Source organism: Coffea arabica, chromosome 7e, assembly GCF_036785885.1.
Source record: "Coffea arabica cultivar ET-39 chromosome 7e, Coffea Arabica ET-39 HiFi, whole genome shotgun sequence".
Lineage (NCBI taxonomy): Eukaryota > Viridiplantae > Streptophyta > Magnoliopsida > Gentianales > Rubiaceae > Coffea > Coffea arabica.
In genome coordinates this window covers 7,094,851-7,122,750 of record NC_092323.1, presented here as the reverse complement: position 1 = coordinate 7,122,750, position 27,900 = coordinate 7,094,851, and the positions used below count along the sequence as shown (strand labels likewise).

Below are 27,900 nucleotides of genomic sequence, written 5' to 3'. Positions count from 1 at the left end.
TTGTAGTGGTTAATGGACGGCGGCCTCTTCCTCATCATCCTTGAGTTTTTTGGCACAGTTTTTTTTTTTTTTTTTTTTTGCCCTCCCAGAAAATATAATGTTCATGATTACGAAGTTGGATTATCCAGTGAGAAATCAAGGTACAATGATGGATCAATTAGTGAAAGAAAGCTGGAGGTGTTTAGTGGAAGCAACGCGATGATTAAGTTGGAAGAAAAGCTTCGCTGATGAAGTGATTCTGCTTTCAATTAGTTGCGGTTGCACTTTCACATGGCCAAAAGCCGATCTTATCTTCCAACAAGAGTCAAGATCATAATCTTTTCTAGCAAAAGAATTGAACCGAACCACTAGAGGAACATAGTAAATAATAAAATGATTCTTCAACCTTGAATGATTGTCCCCTTGAATTTCCATAGCTTCACAAGTTTTGTTGCAAAAGAAAACTACCTAAGCCTCACGATTAGTAGTAATTTGGCATGTTCCAGATTTCCCTGCTCTTCGTCCCTTGTCAACTTAATAGCGGTACGACTCATTCATGAGAGAAGTTGCTGGCTATTAACAGTTGTTTTTAATGATTCCATATCTTATCAGCACCATAGACGAGCAGAGGAGCATATACACTCGGTAGGTCACAAATTATTCCAATCTTTTTTTATTTATTTATTATTTATTCTAGGATAGGTGTAATAGTAAAATTTCATCTGTTGCAACCTTTTAGTTGCAAGTAAAATATCATTTTAACTAAGTTACACTTTTGTTGCTGTGATAGGAGTTGTAATTACTCTTTAATGTCATAATTTGTACATGAGTGGACCTCAAATTCACCATCTTTAGAAAACCTAAAATGGATTTCATTCCTATCATGGTAAAACTTAGGGTAGATGTTGGATATTAACAACGGATGTTTACGCTTTCTTAATACAAAAAACAAGGGTGATCACCAGCAAATATATCATATAATAAACTGGTAATCGACATTCTACGTTTTTTTTTTTTTTTTTCAATACAGGGAATATTTCAATTTTTTTTTTCTGTGTTAATTGCAAACTATAGAATTGAAGAGTCAGGTTTACAATATATGATTTGAAATCAAGGAGGAAATGTCGCACCAAAAATGTGTCCCCCATCTGGTTAGCCCTTAATGATGGATAGCGATATAACACCCTCCTCTTCCTACAACTAGCTTACAGTGCTGCTTCCTATATATATATATATGTATGTGCCCTAACATGCCACATTGCATGGTTCAACACCGATTGTTGCACTTGAAAATCTTGTGGTGTGACCATATTAAATAGCTCAAAATCTACTGTTCCAACCTTTCGTTTTCTCATGCACCACGGACTCACGATGCGTTTCTCCTACCACCCAAATGGTCGTGCGCAAGCGAAGCTCGGAGGTCCACATTGCTGTCCATCTATGGCTGGCCATGGATTCAAATGGAGAAACGTTAGGAGTCATTGTTCGCAAGAAATGATTGATCCCAATTGAGATGGACTCCTCGAATCAATCCGACCCCATGATTTAGCCAAAATCTATCCACACACACACACATATATATTCCAAAGTTTTGTACTAATAATATATTTTCGACCTTTGAAACGATAGCTGTCCTCTCCTTTATTCATGTTTTTTCGCGTCCTGATCAACGTCATAATCATACTTGCTAGTAGTATTAAGCTTCAAATAACTATTAATGAACATTACCATATATAACTTGTCATCATTACAGCTAAACATGTTTGGCCACCATCCACCTAGAGAAACTTGGCCATAACGAAAATACAACTGACGTGAAATTATTAATCACTTCCATATAAATGAAGTGGGCACACTGTCACATTGACATTTCTGTGTTTTATCAAATGTACACTCTGATTATTTATTCTTAATTATAACGCTAGTAATAAATATCCTTTATCTGCAATGTCTAAAACTACAGATGTAATCGAATCGAGTCAAATCGAATATTGCAATACTCGAGCTCGACTCAAGATGCAAGAAGGATACTCGAGCTCAAGTTCGAATGAATAGTATTATTGGAACTCGAGTTCAATGCATTGCATACAGAACTCGAGTTCGACTCACATGGATCCGAGTCAATGCGAGCCTTATCGAGCTCGCGTTAGAAAATTTCATTTTATTAACAATTTTGAGTGAAAAGACATTATTGCCCTTCAAAAATTTTCATGCGACCTGAAACATTTCGTAAATTCAACCACTTTTGTTGGCATAACGGTAATTTCATAATAATAATATATTAATGAATTAAAATTAAAAAGTTCGATAAGACTCGACGAGCGTTCGAACATTGCTTCTGGATACTCGAATTCGACTTGATTGACTTATCGAAGTACTCGAACTAGATCAACCCGATTATGAGTCAAGTTTTTGACCCAGTTGCTCTCGTCGAGAGCAGCTTGGATTCGATTACAACCCACGTCAAACAGACGAAGTTTCTCTGGGTTTGGGTATTTGTGAGACTTTAATTGTATCTCCTTAAGAATAGTAGTGTATAGTAAACAATGTGCACGTACGTCTGCAGATTTTGTATCCAAGTGGAATGAGCCATCCGTTGCCAACTTCCCCCTAAGGCATAAATAGCGAAAATGGATGAGAGGGACATTCTAATAGAAAGCGTTCGAGGCGTAATCATTTTGGTTCTGAAATTGGAGGCATTATTATGTATGCCTTTATTTTCTTCTGTAACTTTTCATTAGGGACACTCCAATACTCCATCCTCTTGCATCACTGCTACACTTTTCTTTCAAAAGTTCAGGAATGCAGTTTAAATTAAATAGATATATAGGTATACATATGCATATTTATTGTGAACACCCAAGTTCAATGTTCTGCTTTTAGAGTTTGTTATCATTTAACACGGCCAGAGATGCCTCATTCATTCCTTTTTTGCACTTTTACATCGCTTTTTCCTTCCACATTTGAGGACTTATCATTTGTGGTGAAGGAGGATACGAGACACTCTTAAATTGCGTGGAATTCATAGAAAGAAGCATCCGTCCCCAGCTTGGTATCAATCAAGATGCTCATTTTATATGTATAGTAATAAATAATTGCAGCCTTTTCCAGGAAAAAATATAAAATGTATAAGGATGCAATTATGGTACCAGTACTGTTCATTCAATTAGGATGGAGTTTGTTGGTGAGGATTCTAGCAGTTAAAGGAGTCCATGGCATGTGCCTCAATAATGAAATACTTGGCCAGCACCAACCCAAAGATGGCTACTAGTGCTACTAGTACATATTTGTTTGCCTCATAGATAGATAATGGACTTTTTTTTTCTTTCCATTTATATTTTTGCCTGACCAATCATATACTTTTCCATCTTCTCTCATCCATACGTACCATGTATCTGTGTACGACTCTGACCCTGACCCCAAAATTTTGAGTAGCTAAGCACACAAAAAGGGCACACAGAAGAAGAACAGGAAGGGAATAATGGTGGAACTTTCTGGTGCTAATTTTTCGTGATTAGTGTTCCATAATACTAATTAAGTATATGCTGTTGCAAACAGTAGTTTCTTTTGCTCTCCGCTACCAACCTCACCATGAACGCAGATGATGACAAGGAGCTTAGTTAGTACCTGCATTTCGTTTGACTCTTAAAAATGTTTTAAAAAAAAAAACTTGCCTATATACATTGAATTGTTTATATATACATATATATATATATGTTCATTTGTAGGAGACAAATCCATGTGGTTGTCCAATTTTTTAGTTAAGGATGTGAGTACTAACAATCAATCAATCATGTTAATGAAGCATCCTTCGATTTTATTTACATGAAGGATATGGGGTGTGATGGATCATTAGTACTAGTAGGATTCGAGTGGTCTGTAGCATGAATGATGTTACTATAAAACTTCCCAGAAGCTCGCTCTAGCAAACGGCAGATGAAGTGATGAAGACAAGACTACAAAACCGATCACGTGGCTTACCACATGCCTTCACTAATACACTAGTAGTAAGTAGTACTCCATTCATTAGTGGCAGTACTGTACTGTCTCTATTACTACTTTGATTGATTTTGGGATTAGGAAAGCAGTCCAACTGGACTCATCAATGTCACACTCACTACAGAATCAACAAAACCCTAAAAATTTTTCTAAGAATCAAGAACGAGAATTTCTTCGTGGGCCCACCTCAAAAACCGGTAGCCCTAGCCTTGCTCCTAAAGTTTTTTTTTTTTTGGGTAGTGTAATAATGACTACTAAATTTTCATCATAAATCATCAATAGAGCAATACGACTGGCTTTATACTAATCTCTTTGGGTGAAAAAACCAATGTTTTTAAACTCGGACCGGTCAGTGAACCGGAGAGGTGGCCGGTTCGCGGTTCGACCAGTCCGACCGGCCGGTTCAAAGGTTCACTGTTTTTTTTTTTTTTTTTTAAGTGTTAAGTACTAAGCAAGTTTCATTCTACACTTGAACTTTACCAACGTAACTTAATTTAAGTTATGATAATAATAAATTTTCTAAAAGTTATACACAAAACATGGAATGATAAATATAATTAAAATATCATAATTCACCACAAGTTTTCATAAATTCATTATAAACATAAATAGATACAATCCAAATGTGCACCAATTATCACAAATAAAAACACAAAAAATAAATTAATTAAATATTGAAATTCTTTTACAACCCTTAAAAAAATCCATAAAAGAGTTCAAGTCAAGACAAACTATTTGAATAGCAAACTTTTATCAGTGGCATGATAAGCAACCACACCACCTTCACAATTTCATCAACTTAAGCTGAAAAAGTTAAAATTTTATTATAAAAATATAAATCTAATTGCTCAAACTAAAAAAAACTAAAAGTTTTTTAAAAACAAATATACAGTTAAACACATAATAAATTAATTGCTACTAAACATTACTAATTAACATGTTATATTAAATTCAATGATCCTATACCATTAATTATTTTAAATTCAATTATCAATAGCTTCGATTATGTGCCAACTACCATATTTTTGACCAACCCAATGTTATTATTTGCAATTCCTACCCAATTCCTACACGGATGTGCACTACTTTTGCAAAAATTTCATCCTTAATTAATCGAATAAAAATAAAACAAAAATGAGGGAAACATATGAAAATTGAGGGGAAAAAGAAGAAAATGCAAAAAATCAACTAAAGTTAATAATATAAAAAAAAACCTTGAAAAGAAAAAAATTAAACTTACTAAAATGTTGGAAAACAAGAAAAGTTGAAATTTTCAACTTGTTTACAATCTGCTAAAGATAATAACCAGATAATAATGGTGAAGACTTGAGAAAATCTTGTTGTGGATATTTGGGTTAAAAATGGTTAAGAAGAAAAAATTGAAAAAAAAAAATAAGAGAAGAACTTGATGTTTTAATATATTTTTTAGTCAAGTAGAATTCTCAACAAACTTAAGTACAGTCTAGCGGTAAGATTGTCATATTTAAACTTGGAGACCCAGGTTCGAATCTTAGCTACACCATTCGTGATATTTTGTTGAAGAATTTAAAAAACCGCCGGTTCACGGTTCTTAACGGTTGGCACGGTTCGTCCGGGTTTCAACGGTTCTCCATGAACTTCCGGCTTTAGTATTAGACCGGACCGGTGACATGGCCGGTTCGCGGTCCAACCGGTCGAACCGGCCGATCCGGTCCGGTTCTGAAAACATTGGAAAAAACTAGCAGGAATGGTTTGAGTAGCAGCAGCAGCAGCAGATCTTAGTAGTAGTATATAGGAGTAGTTACGTTACTGGTAAGCTCAACGGTGTGGATACAACGTTGACCGTGCACTCGTGGGGATGGAGATGGATGATGGATGGATGTTGGACTTCCGAGTTTGCGATTTCCCATGAGCCAAAAAGAGCGTGTTAAGAGAATCAAACGGCGTCAAAGGATTTAGACCTTTTTGCTTTTGGCTTGGGCCACTGACTCCAGTGACAGTGAGGGGGAGAAATTGAGAAGGAAAAACCAAAAATTAGACGGAGAAAACTGGTACAGTACGTAATGTACGTGATTGCAGACGAGACGACGCTGCAACTTTGTCAAATCACTTTGGGACTTCACCCGAGTCCGTGAGTGATGCCGCTTTGCGAGTGATTTCTCGGACCCGGGCGGTAACGGTTGTATTTTGCACGTCGAGTAATTTTATTTATACATGACATAACTTTATTTATATAACGTGTAATTTTAGAATAAAATTTTATGAGTTTCACACACGTTGTAAAAATCAAGGTACAAGAAATAATCTGGACCTTACAATTTTTTATGACCAAATCCTAACCATGAATTGTTCAGGACGGTCCTTCTGATGACCGTCGCTTCCCATTTTCCGTGATTTCTCATACTACTGCTGCTTGGTACTCTTGTCGTCCGTCTCACGGTCTTACCCAAAGGGCAATAATATCCGTTACTATTCACTATCCATTACTACTTGGTACCCTGCTTGCACTCTTACCCGCCACCAGCCACCAAAAATATATGTTTTGTCCCAGCATTACTAGTAGTACTACTGCTACTTTTGGTTCTAATAAAGCCAATTTAGCCAGGTTTGTGTTTGGACGATCTTTCAGCACTTCTGATTGGGATCCTAAGCGAGCTTAGCTTTGAGGTCCCTCCACCTTCCCATCATCATAAGCCATCAATCCTTTTACTCTTAATCTCCCTGTTGAGGAAAACTCTGTTCATCATTGTTCAGATGAACTTACGTAGATGATAAGTACCATAGTATCATCTATCTAGTTAGCTTAGGCCTTGTTTGGATTGCGATTTTTCGTCGGAAAATTACGTTGTTTTCCGTGATCACATTTCCCTATTACCTTTTTCCCTCACATACATCAAATCGCTACAGTAATTTTTCCATGAAAAATCATGGAAAATGCAATCCAAACACAACCTTAGTGTGTTTGGATACACAAGTTCTCAAAATATTACTCTAAGCATTTTGCTTTCAATCACCATTTTATATTCTTAATTATATATTTATATTTCACATACATCTATCACATATGAATAATTCAAGTGATTTACTGAAATCATTATATGTGTCTTTAAGCTTGCGATGATGACAAATTTGTAGCATCAAACTACGACATGGTACATGAAAGGCAAACGAGAGTTGCCACAAATAATCATGGAGCAGTTAAGTACAGGAATGCTCAACAAAACGTCAATCACTTGTCTGACTTAACATGGTCCGTTAAATCCTGCGACTGAAGTAAAGTGCAGCACACAACCCTTTGATAAGTAGAGGCGTTAAGTACCCACATTATGCCATTATTAAAGTACTCCGGCGAGTACGTTGACGCTTCACAGAAATGTATGCCTGCTCCGTCGGCCACTTAATCATAATACTGCGGACTCAAATTATATTTACACCCAACCCAACCCAACCCAAGAGATACGGGCCGTGTCAAACTGCGCCTCCCCTCTTTTTCATTAATGATTTTGTGTGCAGAAACGGCAGACGAGATATTTCATAATGATTCCGATTTGATTCGTTGGCATTGACAGCTTAACATTTATTGAAACGGACTCGCAAGAAGAGTACATTTTAGAATTATTGATCATCATCATATCATTCATTATGCCCACCATCCTATCGGCTATCGCTTCCCCCCCCCCCCCATTCACTGTGCTATCAGCCAAAAAAGGTCACACCCTAACAGGAAAATCCCATCTACGCTAAGGATTTGTCCTTGCATGAAAGTTAAAACAGGGCGTGTCCCATACAGAAAGCAATTTGTAAAGGGATAATTTGTAGTAGCAATTAGTAGTATCTCCTAGGAGAGCTACAGAGTTGTAACTGTCTGCTTCTATGTTCTCACTATTGAATTTAAGTTGGCTATCATGAATCATCATCGTCTAGCCCATTTTATCATTTACTTCCACGATTCCACCTCCAAATTTCTACCTCTCTCAGAGAAATCAGAATAGGATGGGGTGGTTTAATTTGTCATTCCAAACTTTGTTTACTATTGACAAAGATATCCCATTCCTTTGTGTCACAATCAAGAAATAGAGAGTCTTCTTCCACGTTTCAGTAAATCGCATTCCCATGTATTAAATGCTACTCATAAATATCTTGCCTATGGTGTTGTAGGGAATGCATATCTTATTTTATTTTTCGTATACAAATGGTTCAGTACAGGCCTCGCAAAAGCCACACCTTCATATTTATGATTTAGCTCATCTTCTTACTCCATTAATTCTCCCCCCAAGATTCAACCTTAACGCTGCTCTGGTTGAATGAGATTGAAAATAGAGAGTTCTGAGGGGGGCGGGGGGGGCGGGGGGGATAAATTAATTTAATGAAGAGAGCAGCTCAGGTAGCCTTAATCCCGTTGTGTAATTGACCAGTAAGAGGGAACAAACTACAATGCTCAACCAGCAAGAAACAGCCAATGGGCACAAATTTTTAAAAGTTAAAACTATAAGCATGTCAGTAAACTACTACGTGGCTTGAGTAATCCTATTGCAAAGTTGAAAAATCAATGAAAACCTTGGGAATTGTAGACATGGAGTAACAGCTTACTTGCTAGTACTGCTATTAACAAAGTAATGATAGTTTATGGGGAGCGTAAGGCGAAAGTGCAAATTAATCCCCCTCTTCTTAGTCCATACTTAGGGGCTTCCTAATACTGCCGAACAGAGAATCTCGCATGGCAGGCGGCAGGCAGGGCTCAGGAGGCAGGAGGGTCGGTGTCCAGCGTTCATATGCTGGCGATTTACTGCATCGAAGTATGGAAATGGAAGGAGACAGTGGACAGAGCCTAAAGCCGACCCCGTTGACTTCCAAACCTTGGTTTAGAAAACAAATCACCACTTGGCAGTCACTAGGTGAAGAAATTAAGAACAAAACCCACAGCCTCCATTTGAACATCACTGTTTCACCTTGGAAAAAGGCATTTCATCAAAAGAAATAAGAGTGGGGCATCAAGTGAGACCTCACAGATATCTCATACCGACTAGTTTATAACTTTTGTGCTCTGATCTTTTTAAGGGTTCTATACTCTATACACACCGAATAGACTTTGCATACAAGCGTAAAAGCAAGGAGAAGAGGGCAAGAGATTTTATTTTATTTTTTTTAAAAAAAAAGGGGTCGTCAACTTTCTTCCACTTAGCATTACCAGTATATTGCTACTACAGTACTGCTAATATATTTTGTCTTATTAGTCAATTCTATCAAAAATTTCGCCCTTTTTCTCTGCTAGTGGTAGGCCTGTCTATCTATTCCCATTAATTCTCATTCGCATTCGTCTTCTCTAGTACCAAACCCAATACCATAATACACCACGAATTTCTTTCTTTTCTTTTCTTCTCTTCTCTTTTCTTTCTTCATCAGAATCATCATCATCGTCAACCACTACAAGATAACCACATCAAACAACTAAACAACGACAACATACAGATAGCAGTATAAAACCCAGAAAACGAGACAAGGGAAAATAAGGACGGGATCGGTTGCGGTGGAAGGAGCTCAGAAAACTCACAATGGTATTGGGATGGCGAAAAGCCTTCTGTACGTCGATCTCTAGGGATCGAGACTCCAGCATCCATAGCAGCAGCTCCACCGGCAACGGCGGCAGGCAAGACAAAATTAGTCACGACGCCCATCAAAGCAATCCAACCACTCCTAAGCTTAGCTCCAAGTTAAGCTTCTTCTCCATTCCTTCCACTCCTCGGTTACAATCTCAGCTTGTTTCTAGCCCCAGACTTCGATGTCGAACCACCCCCACCACCAGGGCAACCAGTACTCCATCCACACCACCATTACAACCGCCTGAAAGTCCAAAGCGCCAATGCAAGACGGCCAAAAACAGCCCCAGATTTTTCCAACTACGCTCCTCCACCCCATCCTCTCCTCGCTCCCCTTCCACTCTTTCTCTTCTTAAATCCACCCTTCGCATATCCTCCAAGGTAAACCATCAATTCTTTTTTGTCTTTATTATCTTTAGAGAAAAAACAAAAACTTACAAAAAACATATTCTAATTTGTTTAAATATTTTGTTCTCTTCTTCCTTGCAGACAAGGTGTGGAATATGTTTACACGGCATAAAAAGCGGGCAAGGGATGGCCATATTCACGGCGGAGTGCAGCCACAGCTTTCATTTTCCATGCGTCGCCGGTCACGTGAGAAAGCAAGGGACTCTCGCGTGCCCGGTTTGCAACTCTACATGGACCGAAATGCCCTTACTATCAATCCACAATGTCAGCGGCAGCAGCAGCAGTCATCACAGCAGGTTAGACAAACAAGAGAAAAGGATGGAATTTCCGTCATCTCCCAAAACGCCGCCGCCGCCTCCTTCCTCGTCTAATAGTTGTAAGCAACCTGTTTTAAAGGTGTACAATGACGACGAGCCGCTGATGTCGCCAACATGTGGAGCTCGGTTCAACCCGATACCCGAGTCCGATGAGAATGGTGAAGAAGATAGTGATAATATTACAGAAGAATTTCAAGGATTTTATCCTACTACAACGAGTCCTTTTCAGAAGAGCACCGCTTCTGCCTTGGGAAATATCGAAACGAAGATATCGCCAGAGGCTGCCGTGATCTCCATTGGCCGGAGTAGCCAGACTTTCGTGGTTGTGCTAAAAATCAGAGCTCCACCGGCTCCGACGAACGCGGCAAGGAGAGCTCCGATTGACTTGGTAATGGTGCTGGATGTGAGCCGGAAGCTGACCAACGAAAAGCTTCAGATGATGAAACGAGCTCTGAGATTGGTGGTGTCCTCGCTTTCGCCTGCCGATAGGCTCTCCATTGTGGCGTTCTCATCTACTTCCAAACGGCTGCTGCCGCTGAGGAGGATGACGGCGGCGGGGCGGCGGTCGGCCCGCAGGATAGTGGACTCCATAGTATCTTTGGATGGAACAGCACCCGCGAGTGCCAATGACGCGATTAAGAAAGCCGCCAAGGTTCTGGAGGACCGCCGGGAAAAAAACCCCGTCGCCAGCATTATACTCTTGTCCGACGCGATTGAGGATCGGTCAGCCAATCAAAGGCGGCAGTCGTCAGTCGTGTGCACCACGCGCGTCACCCATTACGAAGTTCCGGTACTGTCAGTCGGACTGAGGCACTGCGGGGCGTACGGACACGGGGAGCCGCCGGACGACTCCTTGGCCAAATGCGTTGGAGGACTGTTGAGCGTGGTGGTGCAGGACCTGAGGGTCCATTTAGGATTTATTTCCGGGTCGGGTCACGGCCAGGTCGCGGGAGTCTACTCGTTCGGGGGTCGGCCCATGGCCCTCGGTTCGGGTTTGGTCCGACTGGGCGAGTTGTTCGCTGAGGAAGAGAGAGAATTGTTGGTGGAATTAAAAGTCCCGTCGATGAGTTCGGCTGGGGCCCACCACGCATTGTCCGTTCGATGCTCATACAAAGACCCGTCAACTCAGGTGCTAATCCAAGGTAAAGAACAAGCGCTGTTGGTCCCACGTCCTCAGGCCCTCCGATCATCCACGCCCAGCAGCATCGAACGGTTGAGAAGCCTATTTGTTGCGACGCGAGCTGTGGCTGAGTCTAGGAGATTAGTCGAGAGAAATGATTTAGCCGGAGCCCATCAGGTGCTGACATCGGCTCGATCTCTGGTACTGCAAGCCAGCAGTAGTAGTGAGTGGGGTGAGGAGTACGCGAGCGGCTTGGAAGCTGAGCTGTCGGAGTTGCATTGGAGGAGACAAAATCAGGTGCAGCAGATTCCAAGGAGACGAAACGTGGAAAGAAGGCATCCTACGGGCGCCAGCAGCGGCGGTAGTATCAGATTGGATGAGAAATCAAGCGAGCCGCTCACGCCGACATCGGCTTGGAGAGCGGCGGAGAGGCTGGCTAAAGTCGCAATTATGAGGAAATCTATGAATAGGGTCAGCGACTTGCACGGCTTTGAGAATGCCAGATTTTAATTTTGTGTTAATTAGTTGGTAAATTTTAAAATGAAAAATAGTAGTGAGTACTGCCATGTATGTATAAGTAGTAGTTTTGTTGGACTTGGACATAGGAAGGAAGGGAGAAAAAAAAAAAAAAGAGGAGAAGAAGAAGAAGGAATTAAAATAGGAGGGGGGACCCAGGAAGTAAAATAGGGACAAGGAGTACCCGACGGATCGGCGCTTTCTGCAGAGGACGGTGAAAGCTGAAAGGAGAGGGAACCCCACATTGTATTTGTACTGATTGATTGAAAGGCGAAATTGGTTGTGTGGGGGGGGGGGGGGGGGGGGGGGGGGGGAAGGCCTATCTGCTACTTTTGTCTTTATTGGTAATTTTAAGTCTCTCGCTCTCCCATTTTTAATTTTTTTTTGGTCGTACAGTACTGCTATCCTTTTCTTTTAATTATTATTATTGGTTTCAATTATATAGTGCAGCGATACAACAATTACCATGTAGAGAATGAATGAATGAATGGGTGGTTCCTAACGGAAATGAACAGGAATAAAGTTTTTAATGAGCGATGATTGATTTCTGTGTGGCCCCGACTCCGAGGGGAAGGTATCTTTGTTGCTCTCTGATTATTGTTTAGGATATGATTAATGCTTTTCTCTGATTATTGTTTGTATGTTGATCTGATCATTGGATGGTCTCAGGAATTAAAGGGCGCGCTTTGGTGTTATTATTTTTTTTTTGTTTTGGGGTGAAATAGAACTTTTATCTGTATCCAATTCCAGGGAGGATTCGCATAAGCCAAAAGTTTGCTGTTGGACAAGATGTTGTTGCCCAATACTAATTGATAAATTTCACAATGCCATGGCTCAAGAAAATGGACAATTTAGTTCTATTTTTCAATCTTAGATCTTCTATAATAATAAGCTAGTAGGTTTCCTGATTCCCTGCCATTGCGTAGTTTTTATGTTTACTTCTGACTGCCACTGCAGACTTGACAAATGAGTATCCTATGGGAGACTAGGCTGATTCCCTACCATTAATTGTTTTCTTTCATTCTTTTTTACTTTGACATAAGATTATAATAATTAGTTGCTCACTGAAAAGAGTCATTTTCGAATAGAAGGAAAAAAAGTGAGACACGGCGATCTACCCAGGCCATATCATACCAAATGAATCATCGACACCAAGAAGAGTTGGAAACCCACCGAAATGGAAATGATTAGTTCCATTCAGTTCTACTGTAAATTACTCTTCTATTTACAATCCCTAGGGAAACTTGGAAGAAATGTGATGATTTTTCTGCATTTAGAAGTTCCACGTTAGCATGACTTTAGCTACACGTTTGTGAAAATTAAGGTAAAAAGAGTGCAAGCTTTTTCAAGTGAAAGCTTGCTGCAGCATCTGCGTGGAAGGCATCAAAAAAGTTTTGGAGAAGAAACCAATGCATTAATAAAGTGGGAAATTTGAAGAAAGCTTTTCTCATGTATCCAATCCAGTAAAGGACCAGGACGAGTTACTTACTTGGCTTTATGTTTATGGTGGTGTTGTGTTGGATGATTTCCTCGAATCTCGCACCTTTAAAGCCTTTCAAGTGCAACAACCGCTGAAGACTAGCAACCTTTTATCTCTTTGATAACTTCTAGATGCACAGAACACCAATTAGAATTTCCGATCACTTTGGGGTGCATTTTATTGTATTGTTGCCATCTTGACATGATAGCTTCGGCAGCAAAGATAAATAACAATGCCGGTGGTAAAACCTATTCAATGTCATCCAAAGACACTTTCGCTTTTGGTATCCCAGTTGATAGATGTTCTTAAAAGTAGAACACAATTATGGATGGATTGGTCCATCGTTATTGTATTTATGCGCCACTGGGGGTGTTATCTCCATCTTTGAGAGAGAAGGAAACTGTTAAAAGATTTTCTTGAATACCCTACGGGGCGTTTTAAAGATTAGACCACTGCAAGGCTTTTGACGTGGTAAAGCGGCAAGGAGGATTAAACATGGCCCCAATATCAAATCCCGGCCCCTCCCTCGGATTATGGAGGGGAAATTCCTCAGAAATCAAATCAGTGCTCAGGACACAGATCTACTAACTAGATTTAGATGGAAAGACAACGCAAGTCCGATTCCGCCTTCAAAATTTATTAGCAACCACCAATATTTTTTGGTGCGAGTGAGACGGTTCAGATAACGTTAAAATTTAAAATACTATCAAGGTAGGCCTTCTTACTGATAATAATGAATGTGCAAAGAATATCTATTTACACCCGTTCCAGCCCAACAGTATACCAGAAGAAACCCGCTTTAAGCACCCCACCACCCAAACCCTATACTACCGAGAGTCCAGTGTCGCTACAACCATTAAAACATTTAGTTCATGTGAAACAAAAAAGGATGACCAAAGAAGGATTTTAGTACAACAGGGTTATGTGTTGGGAGTCAACATCAGAAATACAGCTGCCTGCATTGACCTACCTCAACCTCAGAGGGGCAGTAAGGACACTTGAAAGGTCTAGTACTGTTACTCTTTGACAACTTAGTTATAGACTGCTTGCAGAGCACGTGCCCGCACGACAAAAGCATGGGTGGATTCTCTTCGCTTGCCTGGTCTCGACTCACAGGGCACACAAAGACAGAATGGAACTGGAATTCTCTATCCAAATCCACTGGAACAGGTAACTGTTTCATTGACTGCCATTCCTGCTTCTTTCCTGTCATTACATTCATCAGCTTCAGAAGGGTTGGCAAACCTTGGCCTCCAGCAGCAACCGTTACGCTTAATGGACTCTCAAAGGATTGACCCATTAAATTGCAGAAATGCCGGGTAAGCTCCTCAGACAACTTGTCCCAGTGCACTGGGGACAGCAATTCAGCATATGGTGAAGCATCAAGCTTTCCAGCCCACAACAGACAGCCCATAAGCTTCTGGAACTCAGCCATGTGACTCTTAGCAAAAGGAGCCAAAAAAGTTTTAGCATAATTAAGAGCTTCATCTCTACGCTTTTTCTGTAAAATTTCCACAAACTGAAGGCGATGAAGTTTCAATTCAATGTCAGAACCATTTTGGTTAAGCTGATCATGATTGGTAGCAGCCCACTTCAAAGCAGGCTCCAAGTTGCGTAATTTCATGGCTTCAAGTATCTGGTACATTTCGGCAAAAGATGACTTTGCAGCTTCAGCTTCCGGTTCCCGGGCCTCATGTACAAAACAATCACCGAGATCAAAATGCCCTTCCCGATAAAAGTGGCTGGCAATTATCTGGTTCACTGTGTGGATATCAAAATCAATATTTCTGTAAGCCTTTGATATATCAGGATTGAAGGATTTCTCTAGGAGCTTTGGGTACTTGCTTAATGCCACATTTAATTCCTTCTGTGTCACTTCAAGCTGACTGAGAGGCCCGATTTCTTTCAACTTGGCTTTTAGTTCACATAACATAAACCTAGGATCAGTCTGAGTCATAATATCATCACCTGGTCCTATGCTTGACAGGGCTTGTTCTATCTCTTGGCTAATTTGTTCTATGATTTCTTGGGATTTTGATGATGACAGTTTCTGCTTCTTCGTAACGCGATCAAACGCATCCTTGATAGTATTCAACTCCATTTTATACTAGCTCAAGTTCCTTCTTTATAAACTCTAAATCTAATCAACCACAGCCAAAAAGAAAGGGATCAAAATGATGAGTCCCCAAAAACTCAAGAGGACCCTCATTCTCTCATTGCAGGAAAAAGCAAAAGCAAGCAAAAATGAAATCTACAAGAGATTAAAAGAAGGCAGAAACATTTCATCACTAGTAAATATCAATGCCTAGATTAGAGGAGATGATATAAACATTATTCTACCTTCATAAACAAACACACAAGTACCTATAAAGTCTCAAAGATAAACGATCAGCCAACTTATTCCGAAGCAGCTTTTCCCTAAGACGGGAGACACAAAAGAGTGATTATGCATTTAACAAAAAAAATTGTTTTTACCCTTTTCTTCGCCCTATTTACTTGTTTTCTTTCTCCCTTTCCCTTTTCGAGAAGAAACAGGTGTACTAGTCGATTTTGACATCAAAAAGTTAGAGACCATGTTACATCTCAGTCAGGACTCATTGTACAATACTTCCATAAAGAACAACATTTTGATTAAAACTTACAACAAGCACATTAAAAGAAACAATATTGCCTAAAACTTTTCTCTTGTACGATTTCCAATTCAAGACCAAAGACGATCACCAACTTAACTAGCATCATGAAATTCTCCCGAAATATGGCAGATGGAAGACTAAAATATCAAGGGATTAAAATAAAGAGTAGGCATACTCGAGTTACTCAAACTATAATAGTCGGTGAATGGTACATCTTTTCTTTATCCATGACTCACAAAACCAGTGAGATTATCAAAATAAGCTATTGTTTAATTTGTTACCACCAAGATAGGCTCTCTCAAATCGTCTATAGCAAGAAGGCTCCTTTCTTCATCCTAGTATCTAGCATATTTTTTCTATTAGATGAACTTCAATTTTACTATATTATTAACAATGTATAGCCTCATATCGAGTCATCTAACTTTGCCCAGGGAAATTACTCTTGCCATTTAGCTACATAACAAAAATCAAGCTTTAACATCTGCAGTTTTAAAAGACAAAACACTGCAAAGCTCAATAAGAACTCCATGAATTACTTGTATGTTGATGAAACCAGACAGAAAATCCATATATATGCACCACATGATCATTAGTACTTTACAAGTACAGCCAGAGTGAAATAATTGAAATTAAAAGAGGAAAACAAAAAGGTCATTGGTTCTCAGAGAGATAATATAATTATGCTCTTCTAAGTTTCAGTTTATGTGAAAGTCAGAATTAATACCAGATGACTGAGACTCAAAATATCAAAAGAAATTCAAAATCATAACAAAAGATGGTCTCAAAACTCTTTTAAGTGACTCCAAGGGCTTGACCAGGCAAAAGTACATACACAACAAGACAAAGGCCAGATGAGAACAGAGAAAATATTGCTCGAGTTCAATGAGTCAATGACGCCCCATAACTAGCTCTGGAAAGATTAGTAAAGGCCTTTCAAAAAGGAAAAGAGTAAAATGGCAAAAGAAAGTGTTCTTTTGCATAGATAAGACATTTGTAGCTGATGATTCACTTATGTTTATCAGTAGGATTTTAACAAAACAAACATCACCAAGCTGCTCAAACGAGTCATATTTGGACCTCTTACACAACATGAATAAAGGAAGCTTGGCTGAAATTGTTAAACAAATGGGATAAAAATGTGAAGTAACATATAGCCTGAACCTATGAGACCCACAATAACTTGACAATGGCTTTTAAAATTTTTTGACAGGTAGAGGGATTTGGCAGATGGAAGTCCGGGTCATGTTTTCCAGACTGTTACTTCAGATAAAGTTTCAAATTTCCCTTCACTCAGCAAAGAAAAAGCCTTGATAAAACTTGAAAACCCAATCAACAATGATGGGCCAGTCTTTATGAGTGCACCGGGATGCCAAATAAGAATGGCTAATCACCCAAGATTTAATTGCTTTGAAATTCTGAAAATTCTGTTATTTATCTCTCTCCAACTTCATCCAATTTCAGATCTAAAACTTATTAAGTGTTAATTGGAAGAATTTATTGCTCAATAATGAGATTATCTACAGCACGGATTCAAACGAAAAAGAATACACTTAGCAGGTTCAACCCAGCGGACCATATATCAGACTATGAAAAATAAATGAATAGTGATAAAAACAACTTAAGACCCAAACACATGACTCTTTTTTTGGAGATTGACAGTCGAAGAATACAGATTTATTTAGTGGAAACGAATACAAAAGGTAAAAGTCACCTGAAAGTTGTTAAAGCACCGAGGAAGACAGGGTCTTTTCAACTTTAACAACTTTTTTGTGTTATACCAACTCAGGGGCAAACCTGAAATACAGTTAATGTTGTACAATTTAAGAAAGGCACATACATGCACGGGAATTATTCAAAAACAGAGAATTCTGTCCTCAAAAAAAAAAAAAGACTCCTCCCCCCAACCCAAACACACACAAGCGACAAAATGTCGAGTGCAGCTAGTCTTTACTCTCCAGGCATAAAGATGCAAGAAAATTAGCTTTCAAGTGAAGATTCTACTAATGTTAGGTGAAACCGAAAAAAAAAATTAAAAAATTCTGGAAATTTTTCCATGAAACCTAGAATGTGCCTCATTCCAATGGTCACATGACCACTAAAACTTGAACTTAAATCAGACATTATGACATAGATGAGAAAAAGTTTAAACACCAACATAAAATATGCATAACAAGCTTAAGAAGATAATCAAATTTTTTATTGCATCTTTAAATCTATAACTCACTACTCAAGGAAAACAAAAAGGAATGAAGAAAAAGGATTTCGATTTAAAAGAAGAAGCAGAAGATGATGATGATGATGAAAGAAAACTACAAAAATGACCCATAAAACTCAAACTTCAATAGAACTCCTTTCTGAATTTCTGTTTTCTCTCTGGGACTCCCAAACTACACGAGAAAGTTATATACTCTATTCTCAAGTTTACCCTCCGATTCTCCTAAGAGACCTAAATACATATCTCCCGAAATAAAACAAAATAAACAATAGAACACAGTTGAAACACCCTTTTTTTTTTTTGTCATAAAGAAAACAGCAAGATTTCCTTCTTAAGCAACTTTTCAACTAAGCAAAAGTAATACCAGCTCAATTCAGTTTTTTGATTTTCGTTTTCTGTAAGCAGCTCAATTTAGTTAACACAAGCATTAGATTGTTAATTAGCCGCAGTGCCATCTGTAAGCCCACCCAATCAGAAGTGCTCCGCCTACTAATCACACTCAAGAATCAACAATACGTGGAGAAAAATAAATAACGATTTCTCAAATTCGCCGAATCAAAAATTTCAAACAAAGAAAAGAAAATGCAGTAACTCGGAAGCAATTCCATATCTAAAGAAGAAAGATTAAAAAAAAAAACAAATAATAGATGATGCTTCCACGCAACAAAATATACTAAACTGTGTGCTTGGATGCGTGAATAATGATGCATCACACAAATTCAGATCGAAAATCATGACACGAAAATTTAAGCAATCATCAAAATTTAATTTTTTTCCCCCCTTCAAATTTATGCTAGTAACTCACCGGTAACTGGCGGCGTCGTTTCAGCAAAAGTAGTAGAAAATATAATCAACAAGTACTTTGGGAGTTTAGGACAGAAAAGAAGATGCTAGTATTGTGTCCTACCGGAGATTGTTAAACCATGAAAATGGATACCCGACCGTCGACAGATGGGTGGGTTAGGTGGTTCGGGTCGGATGTTGTGTGGAACCTTGGCTTGAAGACAAGAAAACGCTCGAGAGAGAGAGAGAGAATAGAAGCCCAAAGATTTTCTAAATAAAATAGGGAGAACAGATTGCTGTTTGCTTACGTTTGGGTCCTCAACCATTTCATTCCACTTTTATCCCTCGTTTTTCGTTGTTTATTCTAGTAGAATTAAATGCAGAGAGCTCGCACAATTTACACCCTAAAATATTAGTAGACACTTTGCACCCTTAGTCAACTAAAAAATAATATGACAATTAATTTTTTCCAAGTGATTAATGGAATGACCAATTTATTGTCCATAAAAACTTAAGTGACAAAAATACCATTTTCATGAAAAAGATTACTATATATGTAGCTTTGCTTTGAATGATAAGACTATTAAAACTAAAATAGGGGCAAAATATGGAAATATTGAGATACTACTGTTACAATTTTTAAAATCTCATAATTTTGTCCGACGCATCATAATGCCGTTACTTCATATAACCAGCAAAATTTCACTTGAAATCTTCACAATAGCATAGAAAACAAATTTTTCATATGAAAGCAATAAAGATTCAAAATGCCAAACCTAAATTAAAATCTAATCTAAATATTAGTAAACAAAATATTGAACTCAAAATTTTAAATAAAACACCTAAATTATTTCATTTGTTATGTGCATATAGAAATAAAACGAAGGTATAGCTCGAAATTAGAGGAATAAATAAGACTTTTTTTGAGTTTAATGGCAACAATCTACGTTACTTCTATCCTGTGGGAAAGAGGGAGCCTAACTGGGCTTGCATGAGAAATAAATAGGACTTCACGTGCCTTTTTTCTTCATTGCAATATTTTCTTACCTAAGCTAACTTGAAACATGTAATAAAATAGGGCTGTTGTGATTTTTGAACTAAATTTGTTCCCTTTCTTCTTCTTTTTTTCATACTTCTTTTGTTTTAATTGTCATTCAAAGTGATCATATATTTTATTGTTATATGTTTATAGTTAGAATGTGATTACGAAGTGAAAATTAATCCATTTAGGGTCCGTTTGTTTCGGGTGAAAATATTTTCCAGGAAAATGTTTTCCTAATTTCCCGTGTTTGGTTGCACAAAAGTTACTGAAAACATTTTCCTATGTAAAATATTTTCACTCATCTTATGGAAAACAACTTCCCTTCCAAACTTACTGAAGTTGTTTTCCGAAATGCATGCATCCCGCCTGTAGTATGTTCCAAACTTACTAAAAACATCTTGTAGTATGTTCTTTTTTTTTTTTAGTGTAAACAGGAAGACTCGAACCCAAGATCTCTTTCTTACACTCCCTCCCCCGTACCACCCAACCTAACCCAACCCTCCCCCTAGTATATTCAAAATAAAAAAAAAACCTCATCCTGCTCATTCTATGCTAGTAATTAATTATGTATAATAGGGACATTCTTTTCTAGAGAAACTTTCAGCAGTGAGAGTGCAAGATATATGTCACAATAAGCATTGCATGTGATTGATATTTGATACTAAATGGCCAGTAATTTGTTTATTGCTTAAGGAGATATTTTTTATTCATATATACATTTCTTCAAGATTTTTTAAAGTTAATCAATGAGATAAATTTTCTTATTTTGCATGGGAAGAAGTATGTAGTTATAATGTGTAGAAAGTAAAGATAGAGATAAAAATGAAAATATTTCAAAAATTAAACAAATACCAGAAAAATGAAGTAAGAAAATATTTTCAATAACCTAACCAAACACCTGAAAATGATGAAAGGGAAATGATTTTCATGGAAAATTATTTCCACGGAAAATATTTTCCCAAGGAAAACATTTTACTTCCAACCAAACAGACCCTTAAAGTTGCAACTTTTCTACCAAAAAGGTATTTTGTCACTTATAAAGTTTTAATGGAAGATAAATTGATAATTTCTTCAATTTTTTGGATGGAATTAATTTTCTTATTATTTTCTAGTTAATTAAGGCTATAAAGCGTCTGTTAAAATAATTTAGAGTGTAAAATGCACTTACTATAATAATTCGTAGGGGTTTTCAGCATTTGCCCTTCCACAAATCTCCTGCAGTGAATGAGGTCTGTGATTTTGTTGAGGAGGCGGCCAATGTGGTTATATTCCCAACCGTTTCTTTCCTCTTTTTTTTTTTTTTTTTGGGTATGTTCTTAAAGGCTAAAATCTAGAATTTAGGAGAGAAACTCTTGCCAAATCTGATCAATTAAAACCTACTAGAATGTAATAACAATTTAAATAAAATCTCCATTAATGCTTAATCATTGAACTCCACGATCTTATTTATAGCATTTTCACGGATAGACTTGCCATGTAATCATTTCAAACCGAAACAAAATTTTGCATTATGGGCCGAATATATGATAGTGGCATTTAGAGAGATTAACTTGGAGAGGGCATATGATACACTATTGAGGGACAAGAGCGCAGCATACTATACAATATCCAAATGTTTTTATTAAATTTTTGTCCAAATGTTTAGCTGAGCAAAATTGCAATACAAATTCAAGAAAGGCCTCTTAAACCTAAAAGCGGCAAATCTACCATTAATATGATTTTTGGTGGTTGTAGAAATCTTTCCCATAAGAAATTCATGGTAACTCATAGTGTGCCTTCGATTCTAGGACCGCGGGAAGGTCAAGAGTATAAAACAATGAAGCTAAATAGGAATAACATTGCAGAAAATAGGTCAAATTAAGCAAAAATTATGAAACCAAAAATCAATCTATTAAAAATGGGGGAAGAATCGCCCTTAAATCTGTCACATACTTATTGAGGCAACATGATTTAGGATGCGTTTAATAAAACTGAAATCTCAAATCTAAAATCTAAAGTTTTACCTAAGAAATTCAGTATCACTTAATTAATTCGGATGTTCAATTTTCGTTATCAAACGATATGAATATGCTAAGATTTAAATCCATTAAATTTAAGTGTTGAACTAAAAGTTATCAAGCAGGACCTTAGGCGGTTGCACCGTATTATAGCATTTCACCCACAACCTCTGGTAGAAAAGAGTTCTCCTCAATTTAAAATCAGCTAGCAACAATTAGCACCCTCTTCCCAGTCTTTGATGGGGGGCTTGTCCTCGCTATTTCATTCCCCTGACGTATTTCCACTAAGCACCTAAAACACCATGAAATCAAAAAAAAAAAAAAAAAAAAAACAAGCGGGTAGCTGCAGCTCTCGAATTTTGCAGCTCGCGTGACTATTATGGCTCATTGGCTCTTGCCCAATAATAAGCCTATAACACGACTGCGACAGAAAATGCCGCTGGCAGTACATGTAAAAACTAAAAGGAAATGCCAGCTACAGGTACTCAAATAGACGCCTGCCAAGAATTTGAAGTGATATCCTTCCAAAAAGTCAAAGGGGTGATTGTCATACAATTATTGCTATTATAGGAAAACTCGGTCTACTATAAATTTTTATGTACACATCCAGAAGTTCTAAAATTTTTAGCAAAAATTATCATTGGAATGAAATCAGTGCAAGCTCGCCAGACAAATTATATGCCCTTACATGGTAAATGTTCTGACAATTACGTGTGCTGCAGGCAGTCCCAATATAGTACAACCACAAAAATCAGCATTCCTCAGATTGAAGAGCAAGCATACCTACTTTTTGCAATCAGGCTCATGGTTAAGCTGCTGAAAGGATTTCACCTACTTCGAGTAGATGAGAGCTGGTTCAATTTGACATACTCATAATATTGCTCTTGCCCATAAAGTTGACTTGAAAAAAAAAAAAAGAAAGAAAAGTCAACACAATAATCTCGCATGAAGAACCTGTAATAGTTGACCTCAATAACAGCTTCATGAGAAGTTATACCTAGACGGTGCCATGTTGCGTAACACCTTCAATTCATTTGCAAGAACATTTATGACAAGAGAGTAATTTGAAGTGATACTTACGCGAGATCTGCCAAAGTCTCTGCCTTAGTCACAGCCTTTCCCTCCGGGAATTCAAGGCAAGAGTAATGCATTATCATTTCCTTCAGAGTTTGCTTGGTGCTCTTGATGTCATTATCCCATAAGATACTCTGAACAAAGGACCGAAGGGTTGGCCAAAAGTATTTTCAAACAGAATCAATTGCAAGCAAATTGATCATGACTTCTTCACCATTCTTAATTCGGAAACCCAGAAACATTGAACTTTCAAAACTATATAAGCAATAAAAAAGCAAAATGAAAATTATCTAAAGGCCTAAACCTTTCTTATATACTCTCTTTTCACATCTTCCCATGGTAGTTTGCCAGTAGGAGAGAAAATAGAAGCATTCCAAAGAGCACCTCTAGCAACCATAACACATGAGGCACCTGTCAGGAGGGAAATCAATAACAGGGTGTCTTACGTAAGCAAACTATTATGACATTAGGCGGAAAAGTCACACCACCCTGAATACAGAAACTGAAGATAAGGGTGATAGCCAGGTTCAGAGGCAGGGTATAAACCTAATCCTGTATCCAATAGTTAAAATCTCCCATAGACTAACCCGCACATCCAACCTCAAAAAGAAAAAGATTGATAAGTGAGTCAAATCACGTAGAGTGGATGAAAGAACCCAATATGTTTGCCTAACTTTGTCAATTTTATGTCAAATGTTCCAACAAAGCTATAATACATTGTACCCCTATCAGGAGACTACAAAAAGCTAGGTCTAACAGGCAGCAGAACCCAGATTTGACTGCATGCCATTAGCAAATTAATGCATCTCAACAAAAAAATATGGAGTTTACCAGCATAAAAATTCCACATTCCCCTTCAGCTAGTTGGATGACTTCCCTTAGAAAAGAAGTCTGCTCAAGGAAGAGAAAGGTCAGCTAAAGACGGTAAAGAACGAAAAAGGCTTGGATCCACATAAACAAAGATCTCCAACGAACTATACCCTCTTTCAAAAGAAAAACTAAAACCACAACATAGCCAAAAATTTAAGGCAGGCTTTTGGAAAGCAGTAAACAAGCACGTCTTAAAGCAAATCGGGCAATTACTGAAGTAGAACCTCATGTAGGAGTTTGGAAGTATTAAAGTGCCCATAGAGTAGGCCACAAAGCCCATTGAACCTCAGGAATCACTAAAGGAGATATCAATCACAGAGGAAGCATAAACAGGGGAGAACGACATAGTAGAGAATGAATGGTTAAAAAAGAGGAATTAGCAAAACCAGAAAAATTCAAAAAGATTTTAGAGGCTGTATTACAACCAGCATGTTTAATCCATCATAACCTTTTGCATATGCCAACTAGCTTTCAATCATTAGACAACTAAAATATCTTTGGTTAGTACACAAAAACCACATCCAAATTGTACATTAAAACACAAACAAGATAATGGTGCAAAAGATTACATAACATTATTCCAGTGTTGTTTAACAAACAGTAATTTGTCTTTGACTAAAGCATTAAGACCACAGAGGCAGTCTTCAGCATCCTGACAAAACCCATTCATCCATCCGTTCCTTACAATTACTGCTAAAATATATATCTTAGGAATAATTGTTCATGAAAAGAAGTACCTCTTATTGCTAAAAATTATCATGACTACAAAAATTATCGACCCAAAAAAGATTAAACGAAGTCAAGAAGGAAAGACTAAAGATTGACGCATTCTCTTTTTACATACCTGTAGCAACTTTCATGCGTTCAAAATCTTCAAACTCAAAAACATCACCATTGGCTATAACAGGTATTGAAAGGGCAGCTACAACATCAGCAATTTCATTCCACTTAGCAGGGTCTCTTGGCCTGTCTGCAACTCTCCTGCGTAATCATTGGTGAAACAGCAATTGAAAGGTTTGAAAAGATCCAAATAGTTGTTCTTGAATTCAAGTAAACATTTTAACAAGAAGGTAATTGCAGGACAACCTTTCAACATCTAGCATCCTTTATGAACTACTTTGGCAAGAAGTCAATATGGAGAATTAATACTTTGCCTCCTCTTAGTAGAACTGAAAATGAAAGTGAAAGCATTTCTACAGAAATAACTGCAATTCTTTCATTCAAGAGTCTATTAAATACTTGAATAAAGGAAAATTTCTAGAAAGCAATGGCCTATAGCTACAAGAAAAGCATTAGCAGGATATTTGAATGGCACCCGTAGACAAAGATAAAGTAACTGATTAGACCGTTGAAATATATCAAGAACCAATGTAAAAGTAGCGATGGACAGAATTGGTACTTGAAAGATTTTACTAGAAGAACAACAAAGGGAAGAGCTACACTTGCTTAAAAGGATTCTTAAATGCAAGGTGACGTAAAAATCACCTCCCATGGACAGCAAGAGCAGAAACACCAGTTTTCTCAATTCTCTGCGCTAATTCCACCGTATCACGAGATGATTTTAACAGCCGAATCTTGCATGTCACAGGCGTATGCAAATTCCTCTTTAAGGTTGTTAAAATCTGCATTTGAAAGAGAGAAGTCAAAGAATGGTGGATTGCAAAATCTACAGTGAGAAGGTGGAGCAAGAATTCTAGCCACCAATGTTGATTTCCTTACATCTTGAATCAGCTCTGGTTTACTCAAAAGAGCAGCACCCATTCCTCCACTTAAGGAAAATGACTTGGGGCAACCCATATTAATGTCCACTGCTGCAACATCCTTACACCTGTAACAGGAGTCACATGTCCAAGAATGTAAGTAGCAGCTGAAGATGGTAATCAGCCAGACACAAAAGGACATTGCTGAATGATATTTGATCAAGAGTGATGCCAAATTACTTGGATCTTCCAGAAAAGCATATTAAAGACAGCTAAGCATTAGGTATGCATCAAAATCACTACTACCAATGTCTATACATCAAAAAAGAGCTATAGCAGAAAAGCTAAATAGTATACTGAAGAATCTGTAAAACCTGATTTGAAAACCCTAAAATAAAGTAAGATTCAAAAAGAAGTCTCGAAGACAAAGTATGTCAGCTCATTCAGGTTAAATTACCCGACCAAATTTCTTAGAGAAGTCCAAACCTTAACAAGAATAAGAAACTTACACTAACTGAGCAGCCTTAAGAGCCCTTACTGCATCAGAAGTACCCATCTGAAATACAACCTTATTTCTCTCTTCTGGGCATGTTCTGAAAACAACACTTTCTGTTCCTTTCTCCACTATATCAGTGCATCTGAGCACATCTATAAAAAGAACAGAACTGGATTAGAATATTCAACACATAAATAAAGCTAATAGTCTGACTCCATTAAGTTCACAAAGCAAGAAAATTTCACACGAGAAGAAGAGTAGGACAGAAAAGAAAAAAAAGTTTTATATTTTGCGAAGAAGAAATGCCTCTCATGCAATGATTAGATGGCTAAAGCAAACAGGGTTGAATTTTTAAGTTTGGAAAGGACATATCTTGTAACCATGTTAAGCAGCGTCACCAACTTTCCACTCACTAGCTTCCAAGTACTTATTATGGTCAAAACCTCTTGTCCCTTTAAACCACCATTAACAAACCATTTGCCACAACCATAAGCGAACTTATACGGGGCACCATATTTATTGTATGTAACATTTGTTCACTAGCTTCACTTTATACTGGCATCCAAAAACTCTGACATTTATCACCCTTTCCTCACCAGACAATGCATTTTCACGAATTGGAACACACAGCAAATGCATAACCTAAGTTTGATATGCACCTACAACGAAAAGCAATTACGTTTGAAATGAGGAAACATCATTCAAATGCTTACAGCATAAGGTGCCTAGGAGGTGGTAAGAAAGGGCAGAAAGCTTCTTTTGAGTTGATTTGTTTTAAGCTCAGCCTCCAAAAACGATCACATTAAGTCGTATGTAGCTAAATTATACAGGCAGAAGTTGAGGAAGACTAATTAAAGCTGACCCAATACAAAAATTGTTTAGACAGTTACTTATACTTCATTTCCCCTTTTTTCCATCGAAACCCAAATCCCGGCTATCAGTTATACTGGTGCTAGATTCTAGTATAATATAACTCAACTTACTAATAGAATCAAATGTGCAAGGAAGGAACAATCATAATAATTAAGAAAAAAGAAATCAATACCATTAATTCGACGCTCGCACTTGAGGAGTTTATGATCAATAATTTCTTCCCCATATGTTATATCGGCGCCATATTCTGCAGCTAGTAACCTGAATGGCAACGTCCCCTGTAAAATGTCTTCACTTTTTAGCTTTATTTTGTTTTCAGAGAATAAATTCATTCTTGTGGATAGGTAATAATTAGAGCTGCGACAACATAAGATGCTAAACAGATATAGTTTAGAAAACAATATGTAGAAACTTACAACGCGGACCATAGGCGCCAAAACTAGCTTGTCTCTGTAATCCATTTTCGGGCAGCCGTCTTCTGCCTGGTCACGCGGAGACGACAAATTAGTTGAATCCTGAGGAATGATGATGAAGAACCCAGCCGGGTTGCGGGCATCCGGGTTTGTTAAATTTGGGCTTAAATATAAAAGCCTGTTAGTCGATTAAACGGGGGCCGGTTTCAAGTCTAATCCCCCCTGTACTAAAAAATAAATAAATAATAACAATGACAATAATAAAATAAAATAAGACAATATGACAAACAAAAGTGTAACGCGTTTGTTTCGAATTTCGACGGCCCTTATTTATAAAAATTATTTTACTTGCATTATAGATATATTTTTCAATAATTTTTTCACTATTTCAAGCATCTTTTTATAGATA

At 37.8% G+C, this 27,900-nt stretch overlaps 3 protein-coding genes and 1 long non-coding RNA gene across 7 annotated transcripts; 1 reads left to right on the top strand and 3 right to left on the bottom strand.

Annotated features, from left to right (window-relative positions):
- Positions 1 to 9,072: 9,072 nt before the first annotated feature.
- LOC140011183 (uncharacterized) lies at positions 9,073 to 9,647 on the bottom strand. Its single transcript, XR_011818450.1, has 2 exons — positions 9,509 to 9,647; positions 9,073 to 9,381 (listed from the first exon to the last, which is right to left on the bottom strand). It is a non-coding gene; the product is annotated as an uncharacterized lncRNA (long non-coding RNA).
- Positions 9,298 to 12,294, top strand: LOC113702245 (E3 ubiquitin-protein ligase WAV3-like). Its single transcript, XM_027223359.2, has 2 exons — positions 9,298 to 9,935; positions 10,044 to 12,294. The coding sequence occupies exons 1-2, from the start codon at positions 9,510 to 9,512 to the stop codon at positions 11,907 to 11,909; spliced, it is 2,292 nt and encodes a 763-aa protein (XP_027079160.2). The 5' UTR covers positions 9,298 to 9,509; the 3' UTR covers positions 11,910 to 12,294.
- Positions 12,295 to 14,096: 1,802 nt separating this feature from the next.
- On the bottom strand, positions 14,097 to 19,350 carry LOC113701421 (protein RMD5 homolog). 4 transcript variants are annotated; one of them, XM_027222069.2, is made up of 3 exons: positions 19,049 to 19,350; positions 17,740 to 17,822; positions 14,097 to 15,535 (listed from the first exon to the last, which is right to left on the bottom strand). In XM_027222069.2, the coding sequence occupies exon 3, from the start codon at positions 15,494 to 15,496 to the stop codon at positions 14,336 to 14,338; it is 1,161 nt and encodes a 386-aa protein (XP_027077870.2). In that variant the 5' UTR covers positions 15,497 to 15,535; positions 17,740 to 17,822; positions 19,049 to 19,350; the 3' UTR covers positions 14,097 to 14,335. The 4 variants fall into 4 exon arrangements, with proteins under 4 accessions (XP_027077870.2, XP_071916513.1, XP_027077869.2 ...); XM_072060412.1 differs by having other exon boundaries at positions 19,151 to 19,350; XM_027222068.2 differs by having other exon boundaries at positions 14,097 to 17,822.
- Positions 19,351 to 22,559: 3,209 nt separating this feature from the next.
- Positions 22,560 to 27,667, bottom strand: LOC113701422 (uncharacterized). The gene is made up of 9 exons (XM_027222071.2): positions 27,495 to 27,667; positions 27,251 to 27,356; positions 26,219 to 26,357; positions 25,729 to 25,837; positions 25,495 to 25,631; positions 24,854 to 24,990; positions 23,444 to 23,550; positions 23,146 to 23,273; positions 22,560 to 22,965 (listed from the first exon to the last, which is right to left on the bottom strand). The coding sequence occupies exons 1-9, from the start codon at positions 27,537 to 27,539 to the stop codon at positions 22,893 to 22,895; spliced, it is 981 nt and encodes a 326-aa protein (XP_027077872.1). The 5' UTR covers positions 27,540 to 27,667; the 3' UTR covers positions 22,560 to 22,892.
- Between the last annotated feature and the right edge of the window lie 233 nt (positions 27,668 to 27,900).

Excerpts from the sequence above, each read along its gene's own strand:
- LOC113701421 (XM_027222068.2), bottom strand. The coding sequence starts at position 15,496 with ATGGAGTTGAATACTATCAAGGATGCGTTTGATCGCGTTACGAAGAAG.
- LOC113701422 (XM_027222071.2), bottom strand. The coding sequence starts at position 27,539 with ATGGATTACAGAGACAAGCTAGTTTTGGCGCCTATGGTCCGCGTT. Across the intron at positions 24,991-25,494 it reads GCTCTTGCTGTCCATGGGAG|GAGAGTTGCAGACAGGCCAA; the intron begins GTGATTTTTACG and ends ATGATTACGCAG. Across the intron at positions 23,274-23,443 it reads AAAGAGAGTATATAAGAAAG|AGTATCTTATGGGATAATGA; the intron begins GTTTAGGCCTTT and ends TCCTTTGTTCAG.
- LOC113702245 (XM_027223359.2), top strand. The coding sequence starts at position 9,510 with ATGGTATTGGGATGGCGAAAAGCCTTCTGTACGTCGATCTCTAGGGAT. Across the intron at positions 9,936-10,043 it reads CCCTTCGCATATCCTCCAAG|ACAAGGTGTGGAATATGTTT; the intron begins GTAAACCATCAA and ends TCTTCCTTGCAG.